At 33.5% G+C, this 27,009-nt stretch overlaps 1 protein-coding gene across 1 annotated transcript in view; it reads left to right on the top strand.

Moving 5' to 3' along the window:
• The window catches only part of AHR (aryl hydrocarbon receptor), a 47,864-nt gene that overhangs the window by 5,608 nt on the left and 15,247 nt on the right, over positions 1-27,009 (top strand). Inside the window, exons 2-4 of the mRNA XM_069461941.1 lie at positions 6,603-6,790; positions 20,566-20,669; positions 25,424-25,513. Of these exons, the coding sequence (XP_069318042.1) occupies positions 6,603-6,790; positions 20,566-20,669; positions 25,424-25,513 (382 nt within the window). The remainder of the gene's footprint in view (positions 1-6,602; positions 6,791-20,565; positions 20,670-25,423; positions 25,514-27,009) is intronic.

The raw sequence follows: 27,009 nt of genomic DNA, 5'->3' as shown, positions 1-27,009 counted from the left end.
GTTTGAGGTTGCTGTGAGCTAGACTGACGCCATGGCACTCACTCTAGCCAGGGCAACAAAGCGACACTCTGTCTCAAAAAAAAAAAAAATATTGTCAACTTCATAGGCAAAAAAAGGTGAGGTAGGTAATTGAATTTATATGTTGGAATTATGGTTGTGTGTGGTAGTAGGAGTATGTGTATTTGCAGCTTTTTGATTTGAGGTGTCCTTCACATACTCATTTGTTTTGTATTATATTTTTCAGTTGTTTTTTTAGTTTGTTCTTTTTGCTTTTTTTGATTAAAACATTGTTTAAAAATATATTCCTATTAAATAATGCATGCATATTTAAAAAGTCAACAGCACATACGTGGTGCATCTTAAGTATGGCATGTAAGGTATTATCTTTTATTGTCTTATTGTGGTAGATGAGGATTTTTGCACTCTTTGAGCTCTGCTTAACCTTTTTCACCTTTCTCCAGCCCTCTAATACAATTTTATCCTGATTTTGGATTAAATCCACTTTAGATAATTCATTATTTTTGACTAGGTATTGTTTACTGCTAAACTAAGTAATATACTATGATTACATTTTCCATCCTGTTCTATGCTATTATTGATTTTTCTACCTATTTTCCATCTTCATAATTAATTTGCATCTGGGTTTACATGTCTCATACATTCATTGGAGACAGGGTTTGTGTTTTTGTCCCTTGATTTTCTTGTTTTGGTGTAATTTACTGGACTAGAGGGTAGTTGCGGAAAGCTATATATTCTGCCATCTTGAAACCAGAAGTATCTTGCCTGTCTTTAAGACCTTATTTACATGCCACATCTCCATAAACTCTTGAGAATCTCTTTTGTGTTACCTGTGTTATTGAGCAATACATTATGCTTGATTTTGTCATGTTATAGAATGTATTTCCTCTTAGTAGGAAAAATGAAGTCTTTATGGATAGGACTATCTTCTATTTGTCTTGGAAGATACCGGAGCTTCCTCGCACCATGCACATAGTAGGTACTTGAGATTTACTGATTTAGTAATTGACTACCACCTAAAATTTTTCTGTAATGTTTTAGTGATTCAGGTATAGCAGATACATTTTAATGTGGGTTCAAGAGGAAATACAAAAAAAAAAAAAGTATATTTGCATAGAAGAAGGGGGAAAGCAGAACACTGGTAATGATTCAGGCCAGTGGAAATCATAGTGATTTCTCGGGCATATTTCATTTTCCTGGTTTTCACTGCTAGTGTTTTGTGCTAGAAATTATGTTATTTATACCTCATCATCTCTTCTTATGTATAGTGGACAGAGGGAAAGAGAAGAACCTATCATAGCTGTAGAGCAGTAGCAGAAGAGTGGCAGAATAATTCTGACTCATTAAAAGTGGCTTGTAGCTAGAATGCTCAGAAGTGTTTGAGATGTTTTTTGCCTCATATAGGGAACTAAAATATCCAGCTGTATTCAGACTAACAATGAAGTTTGACTCTGTTTATACTATACATCACCTCTGTAATATTCCATTGTGCACATAGTTTATGATTGTCAATATTTGAAATTCATATTCGGAGATAAGTATGCACTGAAGCTGGGGGAAAGAAATGAAGAATGAATAAGGTTAAGAGTTGGGCTTTCTTGGATATAGTTAGAATGGTAGGGGGATTTTATTGAGGAATACTTCAAATTTCCTGGCTGTTGGATGGAGAGTGGCACTATAGCAGATGGCAAGAATGGGGTGCCCAAGTTCTGGGAAATATGGACGAGAGGGCATTCTGGTGCAGGGACTAGAAAAGAGATAAACAAGTCATTGGTAACTACACTGAAGCAGCGGGCGTTGATTAAATCATCCCAAGAAAAGAGCCGATAGAGCAAACTCAGTACTGTGAGAGGTAATCTCTTGTTAGAAAGTGTCACTTTAATCTTGGACGATTACTGAAACTGTATCTTTGCACATCATTTTGAGGTTTTATGATAAATAGTACATAAAACAAAGTTATATTAATTTATGATTAAACTAGGTTGTTAATTTTTTCAACTTTGCTTTAAACACTGGATGCCTAACAGACATTTTAGAAGAGGATGTTAGAAAGGCCTTAAAGATAGCATTCAAACTGGCATTGGACACACTATTGGGCCTGTTACCACCAGTAGTTACAGTGTGCAGGGTTTCTAAAACAGAAGGGTGGCATGCAGTCAGCTAGAGCCTGGGTTACACAACAATTTTGATTAACAGGTTGGGACAGGATTCTTGAGGTTAAGGTTTAAAAAAAATAATAAATTGCTCCTTTGCTAACCAACATCTTACGGTCTAATTCAGGAGATTTCTGATCTCCAGAGCTCCCAAATCCAATCTTACAGCGATGTTTATTTATGTTTCAAGCATAGCCTTTTTTAAAATAATGCTTGTCAGTGTCCTTTCATGTAGTTTTAAAGACAATATAAAAGTAAAAACACTAGCATAACCCAAGTCAAGTATAGTTAATATAGGATTACTCCTTATTTTTAATTATTCTGTACATCTTCAATATATTTGGATATATGTAAAATATTTTCACAAAATAAGTCTGAATATGTCTTACAAAATCAGTGAAAAAGTGGGTCAAATGCATTTCTTTGGCTTTAACAATCTGACACTTTAAAAGCTTCAAACCTAGGACATTTGAATTGCTGAGTCCAGTGGGTACTTCTCAGCCCTGACTTTACTTAATTTCTCTGTACTTTTGCCCTTCTTCTGTGACCTCCCAAATATTTTACCCTGTTTCTTTTCCTGTGTGTCTTATGATTTCTCCTCTGTTGTCTTTGCCTGCGCCTCTTCCTCAGCCCTATGCCTCTTCCTCAGCCCTGTGCCTCTTCCTCAGCCCTGTGCCTATAGTTGGTATCGCTGAGGTCTGTTCAAGCCACTCTTCTCCTTGTTTGGCACACCTCTCATAAGGAAATATAGTTTTTCTAAGCTACGAATCACACAGTCATTTGCAATCCCTCCTCACTAAATGTTTTCCTCTCCCCTACTTCCTACACCAAGTCAGTTTAGTTCAGGGGACATTTGAGTCTGGCTTAAATTTCTCTTCAGGCCCGCCCTTCTTACTATCTTTGCTATCCCTGCCTTGGTCAGGTTCTGATCATTTCTTTCCTGAACACTTTTGGTTAGCAAACATTAATTGAGAGTTAAGTACTATGCTGGGCACTAAGGATACAAAAATGATAGTAATAAGAGTCACAGGCAAACAAGTATATGCAATTAGGTTACTTAACACTTGTCTAATGGAAATTTGATCTCATGCTAAGTAGTTCATAAGGTACACAGTAATACATTAGAGATGTGGACAATTTCACATTGTGTAAAGATGCAATCTCATAATCTAGTGCAGGGTTGACTACTACAAGAACCAGCACAACATAGGCAGCCATACCGCATGGAGGGATACCTTTAAGTTATTGTTCCCCCTGTGTCATATCAGCTTGTCTTGCTTTAATGTTTGTGTTACTCTCTTCTCTCCAGTGTTTCATAATCATTACTGGAAAGCTACTAGGAGTACAGGACTGGATTGTATACACATTTGCAATTTATCTGAAGTTATTTGTATAGAATATTCCTTAATGGAATGGGTGTATAAAACATCTGTATGAGAGACAGAAGTCATGGAGCAGAGTAGCTAATCTATTGTGAGGTAGGTGAGAGAAGACTTCATAAAAGTGGTCTACTTGAGCAGGGACCTGAAGGGGGTGGAACAGAACAAGGAGGTCATATGAAAGCACCAAAGTACATGTTTTTTTTTTTTTTTTTTTTTTTTTTTTTTTTGAGACTGAGTCTCACTCTGTTGCCCAGGCTAGAGTGAGTGCCGTGGCGTCAGCCTAGCTCACAGCAACCTCAAACTCCTGGGCTCAAGCGATCCTCCTGCCTCAGCCTCCCAAGTAGCTGGGACTACAGGCATGCACCACCATGCCCGGCTAATTTTTCCTATATATATTTTTAGCTGTCCATATAATTTCTTTCTATTTTTTTTAGTAGAGATGGGGTCTCGCTCTTGCTCAGGCTGGTCTCGAACTCCTGAGCTCAAACGATCCACCCACCTCGGCCTCCCAGAGTGCTAGGATTACAGGCGTGAGCCACCAGGCCTGGCCCCAAAGTACATGTTGATAGCTGTTAAGTTCTTATTCTTAGCTCCGAGGTGTATAACGAGGATGACTTTGGCTAGAGGAAAGGAAGGCAGAGGGGCAGATAGAGGCCAGAAAGGTAATGTGTGCTGCACTGAGGAACATGGACAGTCCAGAGCTACTGGAGGATTTTAATCAGATTCGTGACATAGTCAGATTTATATTTTAGAAAGAAGTTCCTCAATGACAGAAATCCTAACTTCAGTGAGCCCTGCCCTGCTTTCTATATTCTCTGTCACCAAAGCAGCTTGGTAAAACAAAGGCTATCTTGTAAGTCCCAGCTCAATTCTTAAGATGGCTCCCAGATACCAAAGTCCAATTTTCTGCCATTACTTTGAGGAAACTTGCTGTTTCCTCTATCTAGAACACTTTTTCATCAGACACCCACATGGCTCATTCCCTCATTTTATCCATGTCTGTGCTGAAACATCACATCAGAGACCTTCCCTGGCTATCAAAACCAGCACTTCCGTCACTCCTTGGTTCCTTACGTTGCTTTATTTTCCTTCTTAGCACTTACTAGCCCAAAAAGCTATTTGTTTATTTCTCTATCCTCCAACTGGAATGTAAACTCCATGAGAAAGAATTTTTTTGTACGTTTTGTTAACCTCTCAGTGTTCCCCACCTACCACATGGTAGGTGTTCAATAGTTGTTGAAATTAAATGTGGCCCTAACTGTGTTTCCTTTTCTGTTCTCTTTTGCTCTGTGCTTCACACTTCAGACAGGGTACTTGTCACAGTTTAGCATTCCCCAGTTATGCATCTTCATGAAATCCTATTCATCTGTCAGGATCCATCTCAGATGCTATCTTTTCTCTAAAATCTTTTTTCAAACAGTTGCTCCTGTTCTGCTTAGCTCCCATAATGCTTTTTGAATATTTAGTACAGGAGTGTTTTCCTGGGCTGTCCAGGACATGATAGGTGCAAACAAATATTTGTTAACATGTTATTAATTAACCAGTAGAGATTTATATAATGAGGTAGAGAAACATTATAGGTAAAAATTGGAATTCACTTGACTAATTGGAGAAATGAAGTAATTAGCTGTGACTTGAATTTGATTACAAATGCAATATGATTAGGGGAGAATAAGGAAACAGTCACCAATTTCAATTATATATGCAATTGTAACAAATCGTCTGAGACAGTATCTAGGGACTTTTTACACACACACACACACACACACCCCATTTAACCAATTTATCACCCTATTTTGTAGAAATAACTGTGATAGAGAGAAATAGACAAGTGCTGAAGAAATTACTTGCTAGGAACAGTATAAACAGCATGTTAAAATTTCATACTTTGATCATTTTTATGCATAAAATATTACTTCTCCACATTTATCATTGAAAACATAAATTTTCTGGAAAATTTTTTTATTGAATCAAACTAATAGAACTATACCCAGGCCAATTTCTACTTCATAAGACAATATAATTCCATTTGAATTGTCAAAAATGTCTTTGTTGTAAGAAAACTCTGGATAATTTTTTTTTTTTTGACTAACGGAAAGGTATAGAGGCATAGTCTAAACATTACTTTGTTTGGTTTTCCAATTCAGCATGGGTATCTGATGATCATTAAATTCACTTTTAAGTGATTAATTTCTTCTGTGAAATCCTGGCTAAGGCCTTTGTGTGAAGTTGTCTAATTTCTCATTTATGAACTCATGTTCCTCTTCTACCCATAAATGTCATTTCTCTCAGATGAAAATTATGCTAAATTGTTGGGGTTTCCTTGAACTTTCTAATTGAGACAAAGACTATGAAAGCTAATAAACAGAGTTACTGCCTAGTCATGAAAGCAAAAGTCGCCATTAATCACAGTTGGCCTCTAATAATTGTCAACAACAAATATAAATAACGAAAGTCAAATTTGTTCCTTTTTTAATATTTGAGGACTACGTTGGATTGCTGGAGGATCATTTGCAGGTGCCGGAAGGGTCTTAGGAAGTCATCGGTAATGGGGTGAAAGTATGTAAATATAGAAAGCTGAAGATGATGAAAATAAACTTTTCAGTTAGGGTTGTTCCTATTTGTCTACAACATAAATGATGCTTAGATGCTGCTTGTGCAAGATAGCAAAGGAAGCATGATTTTCATATAATTTATTGCAGCTATCTCTTTAATTTTTTGCCCTAACAATGGCTAACTGTGTTTGGGAGGGATAGGGGAATCCTTGATATGTTTATTGGGAATCACTATACTACAAATGAATGAAATAAAAGTAAGCCATTTTCATAAGATGTCTTTAGCATTTTCCTTTTTAATAAAACATTATGAAGGATTTTAACCCTTGTTTTTCTTAATTAAGAGATTACAGATTTTAGAAAGATTTATGTAAACTTGAAGTAGATCTTAAAAGTTTGTTATATTAGAAATATTCAAGGAGATGTTATAATGCAATAGAAATTTTTGCTTTATATATTTTAAAGGATTTTTATGGTATTTTGTTTGCTTTTAGAGTAAAGCCAATCCCGGCTGAAGGAGTCAAGTCAAATCCTTCTAAGCGACATAGAGACCGCCTTAATACAGAGTTGGACCGTTTGGCTAGCCTGCTGCCTTTTCCACAAGACATTATTAATAAGCTGGACAAACTTTCAGTTCTCAGGCTCAGTGTCAGTTACCTGAGAGCCAAGAGCTTCTTTGATGGTAAGACAGAAGAGTTTAATTCTTCTACAATAACTTTCAAAATACTTATGGTCTGTTTCTGTGTTAATAACTATAAAAATTAGCTATACATGAAAAACAGTTTTTTTTATTGGTATTTAGTAAAACAAGTGGCAAAGCCAACTTTATAGGTCCTAAAATCAATTTGCCAGTTTCCTTCATCAAACAAATGCAGCCATTTAAGTGATATATGATACCATTCTGTGAAAATCATACATTTAGAAGTTATGCTCAAATTGAGTGTGTCAATTCCTGTTCCCCTTCTCCTTCCAATTCAGTTTTTTAACATCTTTCTTTTTTTATAAAAAGAAAACACATATTAACACTGTGATGTATTACTGATAGATTTTCTATGTTTTTATAGATATTCCATTTCATTTATCCTTTCAAAATTATGTATACCTCTAATCTTTTATATTGTATATTTACTGCAGAAAAATATCAATAATTATTTTTTCCCCCCACTGGAAAGAGCACTCCATTATAGGAGTGAATAGAATTAAATTTCATTCTCCATTGCGCCACTGATAAACTGTGACTTTAACCAAACCAGGTAGCATCCTTGTACCTCAGTTTTCTCAGCTATAAGATTGGGATTTTAAGCTAGGTTGCTGGATGATATTTGTTCCATTTTAGTCATAGACTATTTCATCATCATATTTTACTTTAAATAGAAATTTTTGTTTGAAAATAGTGTTTTATGTAAAATCATTTCTTGATTTCTCTTTTATCTGTTTATAAATGGATTGTTCAAGGAAATGGTCTTTTTAAAATGTCATTTTACTAATTGTTGTAAAGAAATTAATGATGAAATCTCAGTGGTCTATGTCAGTGCTTCTCAGGCTTTAATTTGCTTGCAGATTACATAGGGATCTTGTTAAGATACAGATTTTTATTCAGTAGCTTTAAATGTAGCCAGAAATTTTGCATTTCTAACAAGCTTTCAGATGCTGCTGATCCTGCTGGTCTAGCTAGATACTAGGAAGTACCTAGACAGCACATTTACAGATACTTGAATTTGTAATTTCTGTTTAGAATCTTGCAAAACAGTTAATTTCCCTTTGGGTCTGTGTTTACATGTTTGATGTGCCTAGACTGAGCATCTGTTTATTTATTTGCTTGCTTGCCTTTATGTTCTTTCTTTTGGACAGAAGCTATGTAGTTTAGCAGTTGTGATCTGATTTAATACACTGATTTAAGGGTAGTGACTTCAGGAAAGAATATATATTTAAAAGTTTCATATTCGACACTTAAATTTTCTCTGATCTTTATTAAAAGACTTTTGAGTTTTCAGTTTTATCTATACGGTACTCTTCATCTTGGAGATGAGTTACACAATATTTAGTGGTATGTCTGTGAGTGTTTATCAACCATACATTGTGTGATATAGTTGAAACTAGAACCCAGGTTTACAGATTCCTTATATTGTTTTTCTTGACCACATCTCAATTTTTCTTTTTTATGGGAACTGTTGTATAGGAAAGCGCTGAGGACATTTTCCTAGATCTCTGGTTCTTAAAAGTATAGTCTCCAGACAAGGATCATCACTTGGGAACTTGTTAGAAATGCTAATCCTTGAACCCCACCTAGAATCTAGGGTGGTGAGACCCCTAGTGGCAGGACTAGATGCATGTTGAAGTTTGGGAGCCACTGCTGTAGATGGTAACTTCGGGCCCACTCCCAGCTTCATTGAATGCTGCCCTGATCCTTAGCATTTGTTCACATGCTGTGCTTACTGCTTGACTTTGTGGTGGCAGGTTCTGTGACATATAAGATGTGGTCTCCACCCTTGAGAATTTACAGTCTAGAAGCCAGAGAGGCATTTTCCCTTGACTCTGGTAAAGATAGACTTGAGTCACTTTACCTTTCTATTTCCTGCTTCTTTGTAATGGGAAATCAAATTATAACATTAAAAAGAGAAAAAAGTATAGGTTGTCCCTATACTGTTTCAAGGTAGTGGAACAGAGCTGAACCTGCATAGCATAGCCAGTGTGCCATTTAAGTACTAACATAATTACCCTTTAGGCAGATGCATACACACACCACATTTTATATATTTAATATGTACATCATATATGTGTTACATATATGCACACAGATATGCATACATGATTAAACATGTGTCCTGTTCAGTGCCTTAAGTAAAGGAGATTTCAAAGTCTATAAAGAATGTCATGGTTTCATAGGGCTTATCATGGATTTCTTACTTGTTAAAAAAAAAGTATTAGCTTTTCATTAATGAGTGTGTTTATTTTTTATTCTGGTTCAGGATATTTGACAGTAGGATCTTATTACTTATTTGTATCATTACCTTCATCATATGCTTAATTTTAGATCCTTTACTGGTTTTCAAATTTCAGTGTGCATAAGAATTACCTGGAAAGCTTATTAAAATGTACATTGTAGGGTATGCTGATTCAATAGGTTCTGTGTAAAACCCAGGAAATCAGTATTTTAAGATGCATATTAATGAGTCTGACGTAGTGACTAGCCTGGCCTTGATTACTCCCTGAACTAGTTAAAAAAATTATTTTCTTTGCCATCAGAAAGAAAAATCCAAACATGCAAAATTTTAAGAAGATTATAAATGTGTTTGCTTGGGTTTTAGTGGTGTGTGTACAGCCTAAGCAGTTTCTTAGGTGGTTCAATATAGGAACATAAGATGGAAATAACTGATTTTAAAAAATCCCCAAATCTTCTCCAGATCACTAGTGGTCTGGGAAGGCAATGCAACTTTTCATAGCACACAGAAAACAAAATTTTAAGGGTAACTCTAATGAATTGAACAAATGCTAAATGCAAATGAAGAGACTTGAAGCATGCTGACAGTGATTAGGGTTTTTTGTGTGCAGTTAGACCCTCTCTCCCACTATTAGGGAAACGGTATAGCAAAGGGAAGGGAAGCTCAAAGTGAATAACAGGATGCAAACAGGGGGTGTGTAAATTCCTGCGGAAAGAACAATATAAACGAGTAATCATACAATCTTGTTAGAAAGGAAACTCAAGTTTTACTGTAACAATAGATATTTTTCCAAGAAAATACATCTATTTATTGCAAGTTTAAATAATCCAACTTGGATGGATCTTCATAAACTTTGAAACCATGACTATACTGCTATTACTGTCTGAAAAGCAACACTATAAATTTTAAGTACAACATTAATATTTATCCATTTCTAATTAGTAAAAACATTATAAACTATAGTTTTAAAGAACTTGAACAGACCTTAGTCATTTTTCAGTTATAGTAAGGTTTGAAGCAATTTCTTTGACACTATTGGAATATTAAACTCAAATGTCACATTATCTCTGAGATGGAAAGTATTTAAAAATTTTTGAATAACTTAACGACTCTGATCAATAGTAGTTTATTAGTAGAGACTGGGATTTGGGTGGTTATAACCTAATCTTTGAAATTGGTTGATGTTAAGGGAAAGGATTGTGCCCTCCTATATTGTGTCTTGAAGTTGTTAAACAGTGAACACTGGGCTTGTTGACTAGTCTAATCAGTGTGAAATGTTTTATTCTTAGTAAGAGAAATTTCAGCATATATTAAAAAAAACTTTGAATTAGATTTCCTGAAATGCTCATTATCATATAAGTATCGTGTTCTACTTTTTGACAGTAACCCCCACAATTAAAAATTTAGGAATGACTAATCTATGTTTTCAGTTTAGACACAAATATCTAATGAGGTGAAAAAGGCAGAAAAATGTTCTCTTTCTGTGAGACAATAGAGGTTATATGTCATGTAGTATTTATTAATTCAATAAAATATTTATACTAAATATTGCACCATTTAAAATATCTTTATGAAATATTTTACGTTCTCCATTGTATCTGAGTCATGGGCTGTTCCTTATGACATCTGCATAGTTGAGATGTATAAATTTAATTTGTGGAAAAAAAGACTTAGAAACAAGAAAAAGATGATTTTGACTAGGTTACGGTTAAACCTGACAGAACTCAGTTTGGAAATGTGAGTTTCTCATTCCAAAGTCCTGTGTTTGCAGCTGTTACAGGGAATAGTTTTCTGGTTATTTTAAAAGCTACATAATTTAGGGGAAAATCTGAACCTTGAATCATTATACATGTTTAAAATGATTGCTATTCTATAAAGTGTAGAATATTTACATATTAGAACATTTTAAATTCACTAGATCTAAAAATGCTGTGAGAATACAGTATGATAGTTTATACTATAACATTTATTTGATCTTATTGTTTATCATGAATCTTTATTGACTTTATTTTGAGTTAGAAATTGCAAGTGTTTTTTTCTTGGTCTTCCTTTTGCGGATGCTTTAATAGTTCATTCTCAGTTCATTAGGTTTTCAAAAGAGAGCTATTGTATTTATTTTCAGCCTGTGCATTTCTCTCAATTTGTCCTGTTTGGGTAACTCTTTTAACCATTCCAAGAACAAGCTTGAAGAAGCAGTAAAAATGAATTAAATAATAAAGCACTTTGAAGGGGTGATATTTATAAAGTCTAATGGATTTGTGTGTCTGCTTTGTCATTCATGAGAATTCTATAATTTTATGTGCTTTGCTATAATTTTTAAATTACTGTATGTCAACTAATTTAGCAAAGTTTTAGTATCACAGTATTACAGCAAATGTGAATTCTTAATTCTAGGAATGTCCAAAGTAGGTTTGTTTGCTTAACAGTTTAGCACATTTGAAACCACCAAAAAAAGTACTCATTAAGTTTCATTTACCTATGGCATTATCCATCTTAGATTGTGATTTATCTATGTTTATTTTTTCTGCAAATTCACATTCTAAAACATGTAACTCTAACACTCATGATAATTTTCGTAGCTAAAACTATATAAATTTAGTGATTCTTTTAAACTTCTAATTTATGGACTTTATATAATAAAATCCATACAGATTTAATCTTTTTTTCTTTTTTTTTCTTTTTTTAGAATTACACAAACTTAGTTGATACATACAGATTTAAACATGAATGAATAAAAATATAGTAGAGCATTCTTACTGAGTTGAATATTCAAGTCCTGGCTCTCACATTTAATAATATAACCTCTTTGGATCAGGAATTTTATCTCTCTTTTCCTCAGATATCCCAGTTTGCAGTGTAAGATTCATTAGATCATAGCAGCTGGGCATGGTGGCACATTGCTGTAATCCCAGGGCCTGGACGGGAGGATTGCTTCAGGCCAGGAGTTCGAGACTGTAGTGAGCTATCACTGGACCACTGCACCACAGCCCTGTCTCCTCCCCTCCACAAAAAAGGATTCATTAGATTATTTGAATAAATGTAATGTTTTATGATATAATTTTATATAGGACACTTTCATCTCTTGAGTGTTTTTGTTTGCTTTGACAAATATTTTAAAAAGCAATGACAAATATCCTAAATTCATTGTATCGTTTATTATGTATTTTGCTTCTTTCCTTTCTCTTTTAAATTTACTGATTTAATGGGTGTCTATTAATACATGGCTGTAGAATCCTTGATTGACCATAAGCAGGTCTAATTAGTCATAAATTTATGCCTTTAGCGTTTTTTTTCCTTTCAGGGAGACTACCATCGAGTTAATATTAAAACTAACCAACTTCCAGCAATTTTTCTTTTTTTAAAAAACTTTCAGATACAGACATTTAAATGTTTGTAGTTAAATCTTTAGATATTTTTGAGTCTTTGTGATCTGGCTAATGGAAATGTATACGTTTATGTTATGTTGTTTTAGAAAATATGTTCACATATAATATTAAATAATTGGAGTCTATAAAGAAACACAGTTATGTTACCACTAGTCATTTTTTTGTTTTTGTTTAGTAATAATTGTTATTTTTAAATCCTGCTTTTACAGCTTTTTGACTTTTTGATCAATGAATTTTAATCAGTAGCTCAGACTCATGCATTTGCTTATAGCTGGAGATTTAGATTTTGGAACCATTATAATATCAAGAAACCATCTTGGAATATTTTAAGCCATGAAAGTGAATAAACTATTCCAGGAGGAGAACAGGTAGAATAAGAGGAAAAATACCAAAGGTAAAATGTTTTAAGGATAGGCAGAGATGGAAGAAAGCAAATCTGTGGAGTATGAAACTATGCTAAGGTGATAACAAGTTCATTTAAGATGTCTCATTTGGTTGTTAATTTCTTAAATTAGAGGACGAAGGAGAAAATTGTACATGTAAATGTAAACTGAAGTGAAATTAAAGTCTATATGGAGAAATAGTAATACTAGAGAAGATAATTTCTGGTCCTTGATGGTCCATAGACGCTATAAAGCCATTCAGTTGTTAGCAGTGGGAGGTTAGGAGGGAGACAGGCAGTCAAATTGGATCGGTCGACTTAATGAACCTTAATAAATTGTCCATACTCAATTCTTTCAGTATTTTCTAGCCTGAAATTTTCCCACATGATGTGGGGATACCTTTTATTGTCTGTTTTACAGAATATTCTGTTGTCAGCTTTATTTTCGATCATGTCTAATTTCTGTATCATGGAGACAACATTCCATCTCTTTATCTCAGCATGGTAGAGGGAGATTGTGTCTTGTGGTGAAAGCACTGGCAGGCAGGAGACTTGGATGCTAGTTCAGTGAACTCATCTGTGGCTTTGGGTACGACCTTTAACCTCACAGTTCCACAGACAATAATAATGCTTGCCTGCCCTGATATATTAGGTTTGTAGTAGATGAATCCTGAAAATAAGAGCTCTGTGAAGTCAATTTTATAATTAAGATTGTTATTGTTATATAAGTTATTTTTTACAGAATAGTGATATTTTAATGTTTTAATGGAGACCCTTTTTTGTTGTTTTTGTTGAATATGCACAGGGGCCTTTAGAGACCTGGTGTTAATATCACCTGGTATTTATATCCTTTTGTTGAATTAATTTGGCATTTTGATTTAGAGATGGAAATTTGCTAATAAATTCTTTTTCAGCCTTTTTGTATAATATGTAATAATTTCCTTCCACATATTGTTTTTCTTTTATCAAGTGACACATAATCAAATCTAGAAACTTTGCTCAAGGAAAAGTGACAAGTTGCTTTAGTGAGGATATAAACTGTAGATACAGTGTGCTACTTGCTATATTTGGATATATATAGAATTCTGTTATTGCCCTACGTCTTAGTCTTAAATTTGTGCATCAGTTCTTCTGTTTGTAAATTGTTATTAGAGTTACTGTTTCCTGAAGACATGCATATTAGTAAGTATGCTCTTTAAGCAGGGAAATGATAATGTTAGAAAGTATGAGGATTGAATTAGGTCCAGAAACTTTGTTAATTTAGTTCTTAAATCTTGATGTTCACTGTCACTGAGTCTCAAAGAGTAGCACCTGGTCCTCAGTAGCACCTGGGAACTTGTTAGCAATGCAAACTGAGGGGCCCCATCCTAGACATACTGAATCAGAAATTTTAGAGGTTGGGGCCCAGAATTGTGTTTTAATAAGGCTTTCAGGTGATTTAATGTCTGTAAAATTGTAAGAATCACTGCTCTAATTGGTTATTTTCATTCTGCTACTGAAAATACAATTTGAATTCCACCCTTGTATATGTGAAAAGCTAAATGCAACTAATTTCCCACTGAAAAAGCAAATTAACTGCTCTTGTTGGTTCCATTAATGCAGAGTTTTAATGTAAAGTATAGAGGAATTGCATATAAGTGAATGTGTACCTATACATAACAGGAAGAATGTTGATTAACACGAGTGAAAGTCAGTTTTCACTTGAGAGTTGGAATAGAACTATTCAGTACTTTTTCAGCTTGAAAGTGGTGGTTCTTAGATTTCCTAAAATGACAGTAACCACCGGTTTCTCAACCTACAGTCATAAATATATAAATAAACATTTGCATTTTTAATAAACTGAATATTCTAAAATAAAATTTTATTTGTAGGCAGGAATATAATAATCTGTCTGTATTATCAGAATGTACCAAACTATGTAGACCTAATCTTTGTTTTCTAGGAATTTAAAATATAACATAGTTTTTTCTTTAATTTCAGTCTCTACCTTCATTCTGTCAAAAGGAGAACAATTCATTTACAAATGAAAACATATTGTCTTGAAGTGAAAAACATATCTTTTATGCCAAAGTATGTAGGAGAAACTCCCTTTAGGAATGCTTAATATATTATTTAGAAATTATTTGTAAATACTTATTCACACCAGACTAAACTAAACTGGAAATGTTTTTCTTAAATTTAAGAACTACTGCATTATTTAACTCTTTCTAATGTATAAAAGTTTATAAGTCATAGCTTTGTTCTCTTATGCTTATGTAAATGTGGGGATGGAATTTATTTCTCCCTGCCAAAGTAATAAAGGGGATGATAAATATTATAAAATAAATTGAATTTATAGTAACAATTAGGGATTAAAAGGGCATGTGCTTTTCTTGGCAAGACTTTTATCATGTCATCTTTCTATCCAAAAGCAAATGATAGTAACAAAATACAAACTATAGTTTATCACAATCCAGTATTTCTTCATCATGAATTTTCTCTCTTGAACTATTCAAAGCATGTTAGTTAAAGAGGAAATGTTTGGCTTGTAGGGAGAAGTGGAAATATGAGCTTAGAAGGATAAGGGAGAAAAGTACCATATTAGGAAACATGGATATAGTTAAATCCATGCGGGAATAAAACTTGAATCATCTGGAATATGGTTATTTGATAATGCTGTGATGTCTTTGCACTCTAAATTCCATCATTTGTTAGATTAAATTCTCATTTATATTGTATGATTGTTTCATAGATCTCTCAATGAGGAAATAGTTGAAATATTTTGGCAGTTTGCTATGTTAATATCCACCGAATGTTCACAGTCAGATCCTCACACTTTGGAAGGTGGTGCATATCTCGCTGATGGAGAGGATTTTAACAAATGTCTGTTACAGTATAACAGATGCTTCTCAAGTATCAGAGTCAGCTGGTGACTTTTTTTCAGATAATACATTTTGTTTCTATGAACTGTTGTATATTTAATTCCAGTGCTGTAATGTTTAAAGTGTCCTATGAATCAGATTATGCATATAATTTAAGTGTATAATATTTACAGTTTTGAAGTACAGTTGACCCATGAACAACACAAGGGTTTGGGTTGCTGACTTCTGTACAGTTTAAAATCTAAAGTATAATTTTTGACTCCCTGAAAACTTAACTACTAATAGCCTACTGTTGACCAGGAAGCCTTACCATTAATATAAACAGTCAATTAACACATATTGTATATGTTGTATTATTACATACTGTATTCTTACAATAAAATAAGCTAGAGAAAAGAAAATGTTATTAAAAAATCATAAGGAAGAGAGAATATATTTACTATTCATTAAGTGGAAGTGGGTCATCATAAAGGTCTTCATCCTCATTGTGTTCATGTTGAATAGGCTGAGGAGGAATGTTAACGAATCCACAAGGAGGGTTCACTGTTGCTTGCTGCACAGAAAGCCAATTACTCAGACAATGAGGATTGTCAAGAAAGGATTTATTGCAGGAGCTGCACTTACTGGGAGGTGGGAGGTATGGACTGCCTCAGATCTGCCTCCCCGACCAACAAGGTGAAATGAATAATACATGAAGGGAGTGTGAGCATCATTACATGTTTGGGATGGAGCATAGGGCACGCAAGCACAATGAGAAATCATGCTAGTACATATATCCCATGATGAAAAAATGGCAGATAAGTCCCTCCCAGGGCAGGGGTTTTAGTGATATAATGAGCTAGGGGTTAATATTGGTCCTTGTTTCAGCCCTGTGTGCAGGTGCGATGAGGAGGATGGGCTGCTCAGCAGGTCCTTGGGCATGATCTATGGTGGGTGTTGCTTATCTTGTCTTCTCTGGACAAACAGGTGGTATAAGGCTTTGTATAATAGTTACCTTGTGGCTGAAAGGAGATTCTGCTGTTTCTGGGAAAGAATCTCAAAAGGATTGCATCAGTACAACAGAAAGTTACAAAATTCTTGCCTGTCTGTCTCAGGGATGGCCAAGGCATATCAATGGACCTGAGCAGTTCAAACCTGTGTTGTTCAAAGGTCAACTGTACTTTCAAGTTTGTGTCATGTTGTCATCACAGTACTCGTATTAAATATCCATTAATTCTCTCTCCATTTAAAGATGATAAAATAGTTAACCCCTAGTGGGCACTTTTACTATAAGCTTTCTGTAGTGGTTTGAGAGTGTATAAACTCAGCATAGAGTTCATTATCTCTGGCCTGGACTGTCAGTGATTGATTCCAGGCATTACCCAGGTACTCTACATGTAATTTAAATTCTCACAAGAATTTGTCTCAGGCAGTAGCATTGTCCTCATTTAAAGATGCGAAAACTAAAGGCCAAAGGTTGTTAGCATAGGGAGAAGTCTGGGAGGTGATTAATGATAGTTCACACACTGGGTCAGGCTACCTGGGTTTTTATCTAGGCTCTACCACTTAATCTCTATGACCCTGGGAAAGTTTCTTAACCTCCCTAAGTCTCAGTTTCCTAATATATTGAAAGAACAACAATGCCAGTCTCAGAACTATTATGAAAATTAAATAAGATATAGTACATGGAAAGTTCTGGGTATACAGTGTGTGCTCAGTATCACATATTAACTAAGCAATTTATGTAAGGTCACTCAGATGGTAGAAAGCAGCTCTTATAACAGTATCCCATGTCACATTTTTACTCCTCCATTGCTTTCTTGCTAATGAAGGCAAGCAGTGTATATAGGAAAATAAGTTGTATTAATTGACATCGCTTCCAGTAATTTTAAGAAGGGAGAGGTAGTAGGTGTGAAATCAAGAAAGAGAGGAAAAACTTCATGAAGGGTAAAAATTACATGGTCTGGATCAAGAAGCCATGATATGAAATGAGTTATATAAAAAGGTACAGTAGTGTTTTTTAGGTGACACTGGAAAGGGAGTGCACCCTTCCTGGAGTCATCTTTGCACAATATTTACTTAAATCCTTTACTGATGATTAACCTTAAATATGAGAGCAACGGAAATATTTGCTTGCTTGTTTTGGGAGAACCCTCCAGTGATCATTCCTCAAAATGCACTTGTCACTTTTCCTACTTACGCAGTAGTTATACATAGTAAATATTGTCCTTCAAACATTTAGAATTATAATCATTGTTTAGAAAGAATTTATTCTTTTAATTTTTTTCTCTCCTTCAAGTTCTTGTAGTACTTTATGTCCTACTCTAGTACTTAATATTTTTCACCTTCTTTTCCAGTTCGTTATTTCCATAGCTTATATTAAAGACAGGGTCTGTCTAATGTCTAATTACATTGTCTAATACCCCCAATATAATCCCAAGAACAAATCATAAATCACTCAGCTGTTTTTTTAAATTTCTTAATCAACTTCTCAGTGGTCAAGTAATTATCTCTTAAAGTTTATCTGTGTTTTTCTCCTAGCAGTGACTCTAGTTGGAACTAATATCAACTTCATTAATCAAATGTTAATTTTAAGAGATTCCTAATGATAATTTAGACGTTTTAAACTTGACACTGTTATTATCTATTGTTAGGCTTATTTTGGTTGATTCATAATGTAAGTGTTTTGGTTTTATTGTTTTCTTTTTAAAAGCAGGTCTTACTAATACTTGGTAGAACTCTTACCACATTAACTGCCATGTGAGCTGTATTTAACTTTAGCTAGTTTTGAGCCCGGGACCTCACGAAGCATGTAACTCATACATCTCTTTACCTTGGGAGCTGGAAGAACTATTTTTCAAGTTGTATATAATTCATGCACAGAAAACAATAAAAAAAAACAAATTTTTCATTAAACTAGAAAGAATCATTTTGTTTTTGAAGTTTTTATTCTATTTTTGTAATAAAACACTGTGGCCCCAAAGAAAAACAATTTTTTTTTTCTAGTGTGGTAGTCAGTGTGTTAAATTGTGCTTCAAACTGGAGTTTTTGAAAAAGTAACAGTGTAGTTAACTCTGACATTGTGCAGTTTTAGCTCATTCAAGCAAATTTAGCTTTTAGAAAGCAAGCAACATAACCTCCAGAATATAAAGGGAAAAAAGACCATTCTCTCTTCTGCCACTCTTTCTCTAACAGATTAAGCATTTCCTTTGGTCTTAACTGTTAGATCAGTTTACCTCAAACTATCTTTTGGCCTAAGGAAATCTGTTCTCTGGCCTTTTGAAATTGTTATATTCAGAGGCCACACTTTTGGCCTTTTCTTTCAAAGAGATATGTTTCAACTTCTGCAAAGGCAAGAACTTGGATGAGATTCTCGTGTGACACATGTATTGATGACTTACCAGAACATACACTGCAAGCATGAAACACTGCAAATATGTTTTATACGTGATGGTTTGCTCAAACTGAGAGAAAGTCTGGTTGTTAGCAAATCTCCCTTTTTTCACTGAGCCAGGTTATTTTGGCACATAAAAACATAGTAAAATAAGTCTTAAAAGGACTGCCAGAGTCAGTTTTATTTAATAGTTTCTCTTAAATATCACAGGTTAAAAAGAAATCAGAAAAATGGAAAGATAAAAATGGAAAGTATCTAAAAGATAATACTTTATAATAAGGCAATCTATAAGCTTGGGAAATATTTCTAATAATTAAAGCTACCATTTATTGAAGTACTGTTGGTCTACTGTGTGTCAGGAACTTTACATATGTTCTCATTACTCTTCACAACAACCCTGTAGGATGGGCTTTATTTTTTATTTTTGTAGATTATTTTATTTGTTGTTTTTGTAAATACCACCTCACATATTAGGAGACTGGCTCAGAAAGTTCACACTTTTAGTAAATGGCAGAGCTAAAATTTGAACCCAGTTCTGTCAGATAGCAATATCCACACACTTTTAAATGAGATAATATTTGGAAGTGCTTGGCAAAATGGTTAAATAACTAAATGGTAGCTATTATTATACCTATTCAGCTATGCTGCCTTCCACACTGTGAACACACATGCACACACACAAACACGGTAAGAAAAAAACAGAAAAGAGATAGCATGACATGCTATCTCCAATAGTAAGCATCCTGCCATGCCATCAGACCTTCCAGTCTACAAGCAGTTAGAAGCTATAATGAAGGAGAAGCCACTTTACAAGATGGTAATACCTAGGAATAAATGTAAAAATAACTGTGCATATCTTTTTTGTGGACTTAGGAAAAAAAAATAGACTTGAAAGACTAGAAAAACATAATGCTATTGTATAGAATGAGTCGTCAACATAAAAATGTTAATTCTCCATGAGTTGATATATTAATTTAACATGAACATGATAACAGTATTAACAGTTTTTACCCAAAAGCTAGATAAGATCCTAAACTTACTGGAAGTACATCTCTCAATAAGGTGTATAGTTTATTCTTTCTCCTCACCACTGCTAGTTCCCTAAATAGAGATGAATATATAGAGAAGTTAAAAATCATTTTTATAGATTACATTCTGAGGAACCTTACTCTCATAAGTAGATTGGAATGGAGGGGAGTGTTTATAGCAGCATCATGCAAGTCTTTGAAACTTATAAGTTATGTGGCAAAAATCATGTAGTGAACTCATCAAAAATTATTTTTAACAAATTGTCAGCTGACAACTTGATTAGTTCCTTCAATTTTATTATTGGCATAGAATAAGAAACTACCCATTGGCAAAAGTATTATTTACCTGGTCATTATAGTACCAGCGGATGCCAGTATTTCAAATTGTCTCTTTGTTTAGTGTTGAAAAGTTTTCTACGATAATCCTTTAATATTGCTTATTTTAAAATCTACCTACATCATTGTTTTTTCCCTTTTTTCCATAGTTGTATTAAAATCCTCCCCTGCTGACAGAAATGGAGGCCAGGATAACAGTAGAGCAAATTTCAGAGAAGGCCTGAATTTGCAAGAAGGAGAGTTGTTATTACAGGTAAATTTTGGTAAATATAGTTCATTATAATAAGGACAATTATAAATGGAAAATTAATTCATCTTTTAATTATGCCTATTGTATTTATGATTCACTGAGTGTTTCCTGCCACTTTCATCTGAACTGCAGTAGTGGAGTAATGCCTAGTACGTGAGAAAATGGAATTACAGTCACGCACTGCGTAATGACATTTCAGTCAACAGCAGACTGCTTATAGGACAGTGGTTCCACAGGATTATAATACCATGTTTTTATTGTGCCTTTTCTATGTTCAATTATGTTCACATAAATAATTACCGTGTGTTACAGTTGCCTGCAGTATTCAGTATAGTATCATGCTGTGTAGGTTTGTAGCCTAGGAGCAATAGGCTATACCACATACCATAGCTATATAGTAGACTATGTTATCCAGATTTGCTTGTGTAAGTACACTCTATGATGTTTGCACAATGAAATCACATAACGATACATTTCTCAGAATGTTTTTTTGTCATTAAACAGTGCATGACTATATATGAAGTAGATTAGAGAGGTCTAATCATTAACCTCCCTTTTGTATTTCTTCAAACAGCAAGAACTCCTAAATTGTTAAAGTTTCCCATTTAAGATAATGGATTTATATATGCTTTTTCAAAAATGTATCTCTATTAAAATAGTTAACTGCATTTACTTAATAGTTTAAAATTATTCTTAACTTGAATTTTATTACTTTTTTCAACATGTTATGTTATAACTTACATTTTATTTTAGTAGCTGTTTGTGACTTATTAACATGCTACAGATTTTCTCAACAAATTTTACCCTATTTTTATGCTTTAGGACTTGGAGTTTCTAATAGTTTTGTCTGTGAAAGCATTTTAAATATTTTTTTTTACTCTGTTTCCCCTTTTTTTTTTTTTTTTTAGAATTGATGCTATGCTTGAGTCTCGCTTAAAACTCTTAGATACTTATTTTGGTAAAAATAGAATGAAGGGCATATTTGCTACAATGTGTGTTGTCACTATTATGTGATCACTTTCACTTCTATCCACTGAACTAACTGGAAGAATGTAGTTCATAGTTCCTCATTGTGACAAAAAGCCATAAATTTTGAAATCTCCATTAATTCATTCAGAAAATGCTGGAGTATAGCCTAATAATTTATAACATTTTTATTACAATTCTGTAATCATGTTCAAATTCCTGATGGCAAAAATTAGCTGTGTTTCCATTACGTGAAACAAATTGAATATATTCAAGTATGAGTCCTCTCCCTGCCCCCAGCTGGGGATCTTTATTTATGTATTAGACAAAATATAAAGACTCCTTAGTCAAGTCATAGAAAAACATTCTAATATTAATAATTGTTACATAAGGTGATTAGATATACCTCTTGGGTTATGTATTAGTTGATAATGAAATCCCGTATTTCAAGTAAAAGTAAACGTACCCTGCTTGATGTAACACTTGGCAAATTGGTTTCAATTATGGGCCAGTGATTTTTATTTTTTTCTTAAAGTATTTAGACCAACTATATAGATAGATAGATAGATATTTCCTATGTCAAGGACACAGAATAACACTAAAGCAAAGCTATAGTTTTTTATATGTATATTTACATATATATTAAATTACCTGGAAAGCAGAATCCTTTAGGTAGTCAAAATAAACCCACCTATTATAATCATATTGGATAGCATTTATATACCACTCTTGAATAGGAAGCATCACATACCATGTGGTTTTTTTAGGATTGTACTTTTGTGTTATCTCTTTATGAAGAAGATGACAAAACATTACAGACATGTGAAAATGGCACATTTTGTTATATGAAATTGTCATAATGGCATCTGACTTTATATTTTCAACCTGCAATTATCAGCTAATTACCACTAAAATGTAGAGAATGTTACCAAAGTTTCTATATACCATATGGCCTGAAATTTCTGAGGAGAAACCTTTCCTTAACAAAGGCACATAAAGAAAATGCTACATGGTATTTTATTAATAAAAATTTAAAATATTTTACTTTCTAGGTTAGCTTAAATTTATCACTATAAGGAATAAAAATGTAACAATACAAGTAACTTTTTTGTATCTTTTCATTATCTATTATTTACTTCACATGTTTATTTCATAAATTTAAAACAAATTCTATCTGGGTGCTGTATAATACTGTGTCTATTGCAGTGTTCCAGCTTCATTTTTCAGTAACTATGCAGCTGAAATTATATATAACAGTATCAGTTGCAGTTTACTTCTCTTATATTTAATAGTCTAACTCAACATGATTTTCAGATAGATTTTGGGCATATCTTTTTAAGAATAAGATGGTAATCTTTGATTAATATATAATTAGCACATTGATTCCTTCTGTTCCGTTAGTAAGAGAATAATTCAATATGGGTAATAATCTTGTTCCCCTGGTATTTGAGATATATAAAAAATTGGTTTTATTTTTAGATTTTTATTTTATTTCTGATAATTAACAAAAGGGATTTGATATTGTACCTTAAATTATCCTTCTGTCTTCTGGCATGCACCAGTGAGTTTATTGGGGTATACTAAATTCATTTCACTATTTGAAAAAGTATGATGCTTTACAAAATAATATGGATGTGATAATGGATAGTCTTCTCTAGAAAGAAGATGTTTTCAGGATGAAACAATATAGTGATGGATGAATACTGTTACTGCCAACAGAATTTAATAATACTCAGTTTTGAATGTGTTAATTGTTACATAGTCAAGTTCCCAATGGATAGAATCACCATTCTTCATCCTGGGGAAAAATCTCTGTAATCAAGAACCTGAGAACCCAGTTGTGCTTGAAAAGTTAGAACCATACACCAATTTGTGATCAATAACACATAAAGGCAGCATATCATGATATTTAAGTGAGTAGGCTCTGAAACCAGACTGAATTTACCTCCCTGGCTCAGCTTTTTTTGGCTATATGACCTTGGGCAAGTTACTTTTAAAGGTACAGTCCTTTCTTTTATCTCAGTTTCTTCTATTGTAAAGAAGAAATAATATCTACCTCTCTGGGTTGTTGAGAGAATTAAACCACGTGAATACATAAAAGCATTTAGGAAAAGGACTGCTATAAATAGTAGGTGTGGTTATCTTTGTAATCAAGTTCTCAGAAGTATAATATGGATTAGGAATCTCAGAGGTGACAGTAATTGGAGTGAAAAGAGGTAGTCACTGTATTCCATTTGTCTTATCTGATAATGAGAGTATCCATTAGACCAGGGGTCCCCAACCTATGGTGAGTTGTATAATTATTTCATTTATATTACAATGTAATAATAATAGAAATAAGTGCACAATAAATGTGATGCACTTGAATCATCCCGAAACCACCCCCGTCTCCAATCCATGGAAAAATTGTCTTCCATAAAAATGGTCCGTGGTGCCAAAGAGGTTGGGGACTAGACTGTGAGCATCATAAGCACAGGGACAGTCATCTTAACTCCTGAAACCCACTACTTAGCATATATCCTCTTTGGTATGTAATAGTTTATTCTGTTGAGTAAACTAATTCTTGTTATTTATGTAGCTCTTTTTAGTTCTCAGAGTATTATCATATAAATATTTATTTGTTCATTTCTACAACCTTATAGTATTTACTGCATAGTGTTATAGCACCTTATGTTAGTTGAGTGCCAGCTCTGTCCCAGGTGCTGAGTTAGATGAGATATAGTCATCATATTTGCCCTCTATGGTGCCAGTTTTTGAAATGATAACACTAAAGCTTGAAGGGGTAAAAAAACTTAAAGCCACACAGCTAGTAAGAGACAGAGATAGGAGTCTAGTCCAAATCTGTCTGACTCCATACTGTATATGGTCCTTACACTAAACCATACCGTGTCTCCCCTTTATGTGAAAAAGATGTCAGAAGAGTTTGGCCATGATCACATTGCTAAGAATAGATCAAGTACCAAATTAAACTCAAGTAGAAAATAGTGAGAGCTTATAGAATTAAAATATGTGATAACAGTAAACTTAAAGTGATCTAAGATACTTGTGTTATCCAAGAGGAGAAGAAAGATACTAGTTAAAATTGGACTTGACTAACCACTAAGAGAATAGAAAAAGAGGGTGTAACTTTCAAACTAAGTGAAGGAAAGAATATGGGATAATAAAAAATAGCTGGCCAAAAACAAGAGGGAGAGAAAAAGAAACATAATAAAGATGTGCTAAGAACAAATAGAAATAACACATATAAAATGATAGATTTGAATGTAAATCATCAGTAATTATATTAAATTTTAATGGACTAAATTTATTTTACATTTATATATTTTAATTACATATATATGTGTATTATGTTTTACTATAAAAGTCTTACAATGTTTTATAATACTTTGAAAGGATCAAAATTTCAAATGCTTTAGTGCTTGAAATGTCTGCACAAAAAAAATTTCTCCTATTTAGATGATAGTGAATGATACCTATAATATATGTTAAAAAATAGGGACAATATATTTAAAAGAGAAAATCTGAAGCATGGAGAGGAGGAAATCAGTATTCTACTAGTTATTCTGGTTGAGCATTAATTAAATTTAGCTGTATGTTTTTCCTTAGACAAAAGTTATGAATAGGTTCTTCTTACTCCAGGGGTGTGTATTATGTCTGTGTTTGTGAAGTGTAATAATTTTAACTATTTTGAAAAGAAGATTTTTCAGAAATAATAACATTTATCTGACAGCCAAAATTTACTGGTAATAATATTAAGTCATATTACTAATTATGTAACTTTTTCCTTGTAGGCTCTGAATGGCTTTGTATTGGTTGTCACTACAGATGCTTTGGTGTTTTATGCTTCTTCTACCATACAAGATTACCTAGGATTTCAGCAGGTAAGTAGATTTTTTAAAATCATTTAAAATAATTTTTATTTTTTAGAACGTGAACTTTCTACCATTTATGTATATTTTAAATGTTAGGGACATAGTAGACCATTTGTATGTATAAAGTATTAATTAAAATATATATGGTGTAGAATAAAAAATTATATATTAAATATGTACAGCTAGTATTTTTTCTAATACTAATAATTTACTGCACTATAATTTCTTTAAATTTTTATGTGATTCATGGTTATTGTGTTTCTTCTTTTCACTTATCAAGAATCTCATATTTAAGAAACTTTCAGGCAGATAGGGTTTAGAGGAGAAGATAAGAAAATATTTGTGTGGCTCACGCCTGTCATTCTAACATTCTGGGAGGCCCAGGCTGGAAGATCACTTTAGCTCGTGAGTTCTAGACCAGCATGAGTAAGAGTGAGACCTCATCTCTCCTAAAGATAGACAATATTGGCTAGGTGTGGTGGCACGCGCTCATAGTCCCAGCTACTCAGGAGGCTGAGGTGGGAGAATTGCTGGAGCCCAGGAGTTTGAGGTTGCAGTGAGCTATGATGATGCCACTGTACTCTAGCCAGGGTAACTGTCTCAAAAAAAAAAAAGAAAAGAAAAGAAAGAAAGGAAAAAAAATATTTACCATTGAATAACTTATAATAGCAGAGGTCATGTGACAACTATGAACTCAATGAGGTGCTATGAAAAAGTACAAGTAAAATGGTATTTAAGCTGACCTAAAGAATATGCAGAATTCAGATGGGTGGTGGGCAAGGGAACATAGAAGTACCGTAAACAGTAGACCAGAAGTTGTAGGAAGCAAACGTATCTGGCTTGTTTAATGTTACTGAATAAATGATGAATAAATGGAGTTATAAAGTATTTGGCAGATTTGAAGAACAAAAAGAGCTGATGTGATTTGAGAAAAGATTGTAAAGTATACTTGAATGCTTGCTGTATCTTGTATGTCTGGTTCTTAAATTTTAGAAATAAGAATCAAAATGTAAGAATGCATAAGATCACCTGAAGGACTTGATAAAACTTGATAAAATATCTGGGCCCCATTTCCAGTTATTTTAAATCAGTAGGTCCTACTGGGGCCCACGAATTTGCATTTCTAACAAGCTCACAAGGCTACTGGGCTGAATAACACTATCTATATAACACTGTTACATAGACTGTAGTTTCGACTATATCATATACCCAATGAAAACCACCAAAAGTTTTTGTTCAAAGGAAATGTGTGTGCTTCAACTTGTGTTTCAGATGAGAAATCTGGCAATTGTGTAACGGGTAGCATAGAGATGATTTAATATTAGAAAATTAAGTACCTAGGGAGATTTAAGTATAGAAAACTAAAGTAATGGAATCTGGCTACTGCCACAAAGCCTAAATTTCACTTTTCTTGCATTTTAAAGAAAATATATTAATATCCATAGAAAAGCCTGTTTGAAACTTAACGAATTATGTAACTATCTTAATCATGATTTGATGTTGTG

The sequence above is a fragment of the Eulemur rufifrons genome, chromosome 29 (genome assembly GCF_041146395.1).
Source record: "Eulemur rufifrons isolate Redbay chromosome 29, OSU_ERuf_1, whole genome shotgun sequence".
Classification (NCBI taxonomy): domain Eukaryota; kingdom Metazoa; phylum Chordata; class Mammalia; order Primates; family Lemuridae; genus Eulemur; species Eulemur rufifrons.
This window is presented reverse-complemented; position numbering and strand designations above follow the sequence as displayed.